A 2,340-nucleotide genomic window follows, 5' to 3' on the forward strand; every position below is an offset into this window, starting at 1 on the left:
TTTCCTCGTATCACGGAGTAACAAGAATATGCCCAACTTTGTCCTGTCTTAGGGCAAACTCCACCTCTGTTTGATCTCCTCTCTATGCTGCTACTCCTTAATTTCCCTCTTTCTTTACAGCAGTGACTTTCAACCCTGGCTTCATATTTAAAATCACCTAGGGAACATGTAAAAATTTTGATGCTGGAACCTTACTTCCAGAGATTCTAATTTGATTGGAATAATGTAAAACCCTGAAATCAATGGATGGTGTGTGTTTGTGCATTGTTTTTTTGTTTGTCATTGTTTAGACTACCCAGGTGATTCTAACATGTTGCCAAAGTTGAGAACCACTGCAGTAGAGACACGTGATTACTTTTCTTTACCTTAGAGATATTTATAATTAATTTGGTGGGGCCTTCTCGTTGAATCATGCTATAACTTGGCCTTTTTAAATGATAAATATTTACATTAATTTACAATACATACGCCAGGCGTGGTGGTTCACACCTGTAATCTGGGAGGCCCAGGCAGGAGGATCACTTGAGGTCAGGAGTTCAAGACAATATACAAAATATGAGAAAGCAACTTCCCTTAATTCAACAAATATTTATTCAACCATTCTGGTCCATGATAACAGAAAAATGAGCATCCAATGGAGAAACATCCTTTCTCTGTTTTACCCTCGAGTCAGAAACTTTCAGTGCCAGTCCATCTTTTGCCACTTACCAGTCAATTAAATGGTTTGAGCACCAGTTTCCGACTCTGTCATTGTGCTAATGTAACAGTTTACACCATACTGCAGTGATGACATGATTTGTATGAAATCATCCTGAATGTTATGAAGTATTTTACAAATATAAAGTATTTTGAGAATTTTTTGTTTGTGTATCTTAACAAAACTTACCTCTGTGTGGAGATGATACTCTGAAACTGCATATTGCAAAAATTCTGACTACTATCAAGTGTACCACTCTGATAGAACAACAATTTACATACGGCAAGATTGACCTGGGGTTTGGAACAAAGGTAGCAGATTCTGAATTATGGTGAGTATATGAAATCTAATGGCAAAAGGACAAGGCAATAAAATCAAAAGATGCCATTATTCTCATTCCTTTTGGAGGATCATCCTTGGGTTATAGTCTGTTAACTCAAAGTATAGCAGAGAATTAACAAAAATATATTGATAGTGGATTTTTTAAAAATTCATTTAATTTATAGATTGTGTGCTTCTGAAGAAAAGTATTAACATCTGTGATTTATATTGTTTATGTCATAATTGTCAGTGATCATGGTCTTCGAGAGCAAGGATTATCTCTTTTTACTTTTTTGTTCTCCCTTTCAGGTGCAAAGCTAATAACATGGCCTAGTATAATTCATTCACTGCATATTAGATATTCCATATTGCCTACGATTATCCCCATTGTTATGCCATGCCAAAGCTAAGAATTAAATGCGTTACATTCCAGGACTACTGGTTATTTGAAGCACAAAGTTGAAGCATGTTGGTATTTGAGAGTATAGAAAGAAATACTCTCTAAGCTTAAACAATTAATGCCAATTTGTTCTGTTTAGGTCTTGAGTTATAAAACTTGATCTCTATGATATTTTTACTTGTCAACAGAAATAATACTTCATCTTCTTGAGTTTTAAAAACAAAAGTATTGACTTTTTTCATTTTCAATAGAATTATGGACAGACATAAGCTGTAAGAAATTTTTTGAGTTATCTAATTTAGATATGACTTATTTTTAAAGCAAACTTGCTGCCGATGTAGTTTTGAAAACTCTTGATTTAATGAACAAGCTTAAACAGTTGGTTCCTGGTATGGAAGTAAGCTTCTACAAAATCCTTCAGGTAAGTTTAAACATGTATAAATGTTCCTAATGTATAAGTTTGTGTTTTAATTTTCTTTAGAAAATGTTTCTCTTAGAATTGGCCATCAGAAGAAAGTTTAAAGTTGTTAATTGTCTTAAGTAGTTCTAATAGTCTTATTGCATAGTTATTTTAGGTAGTTTCACAGGAATTGAACATAAGTGCTCCTGATTCTAGTGTACAGAATGTTCTCAATAGTGCTGCTTCCTTAGCCTTTTCCTTTCTTGTGTAATACTTGCAAGTGCTTTCATTTGTTTTTGTTGGCATTGGGGGAAGGGTGGTATTTGTTTTGGGGTTTTGTTTTTGATCAAGGTTGATGAAGCAGGGTACTAGGGTATAGGAAGGCATCTAAAAGAAAGGGACTTGATTGTGAGTGATAATAAGATTAGAGGAGGTGTGCAGAAAATGGCTAACTCACAAATTTCAACTCTAGTAGGTGAATTAGAGCTCTAGAAGTTATCAAAAGACAAATTTACAACAAAT

At 34.1% G+C, this 2,340-nt stretch overlaps 1 protein-coding gene across 1 annotated transcript in view; it reads left to right on the forward strand.

Annotated features, from left to right (window-relative positions):
• KIAA1524 (KIAA1524 ortholog) overlaps nucleotides 1-2,340 on the forward strand; it is a 58,127-nt gene that overhangs the window by 26,507 nt on the left and 29,280 nt on the right. The window contains exons 11-12 of the mRNA XM_012645935.1: nucleotides 887-1,028; nucleotides 1,740-1,839. Coding sequence (XP_012501389.1) covers nucleotides 887-1,028; nucleotides 1,740-1,839 — 242 coding nt within the window. The remainder of the gene's footprint in view (nucleotides 1-886; nucleotides 1,029-1,739; nucleotides 1,840-2,340) is intronic.

Source organism: Propithecus coquereli, unplaced genomic scaffold (assembly GCF_000956105.1).
Source record: "Propithecus coquereli isolate 6110/MARCELLA unplaced genomic scaffold, Pcoq_1.0 Scaffold105, whole genome shotgun sequence".
In the NCBI taxonomy this organism is placed as follows: domain Eukaryota; kingdom Metazoa; phylum Chordata; class Mammalia; order Primates; family Indriidae; genus Propithecus; species Propithecus coquereli.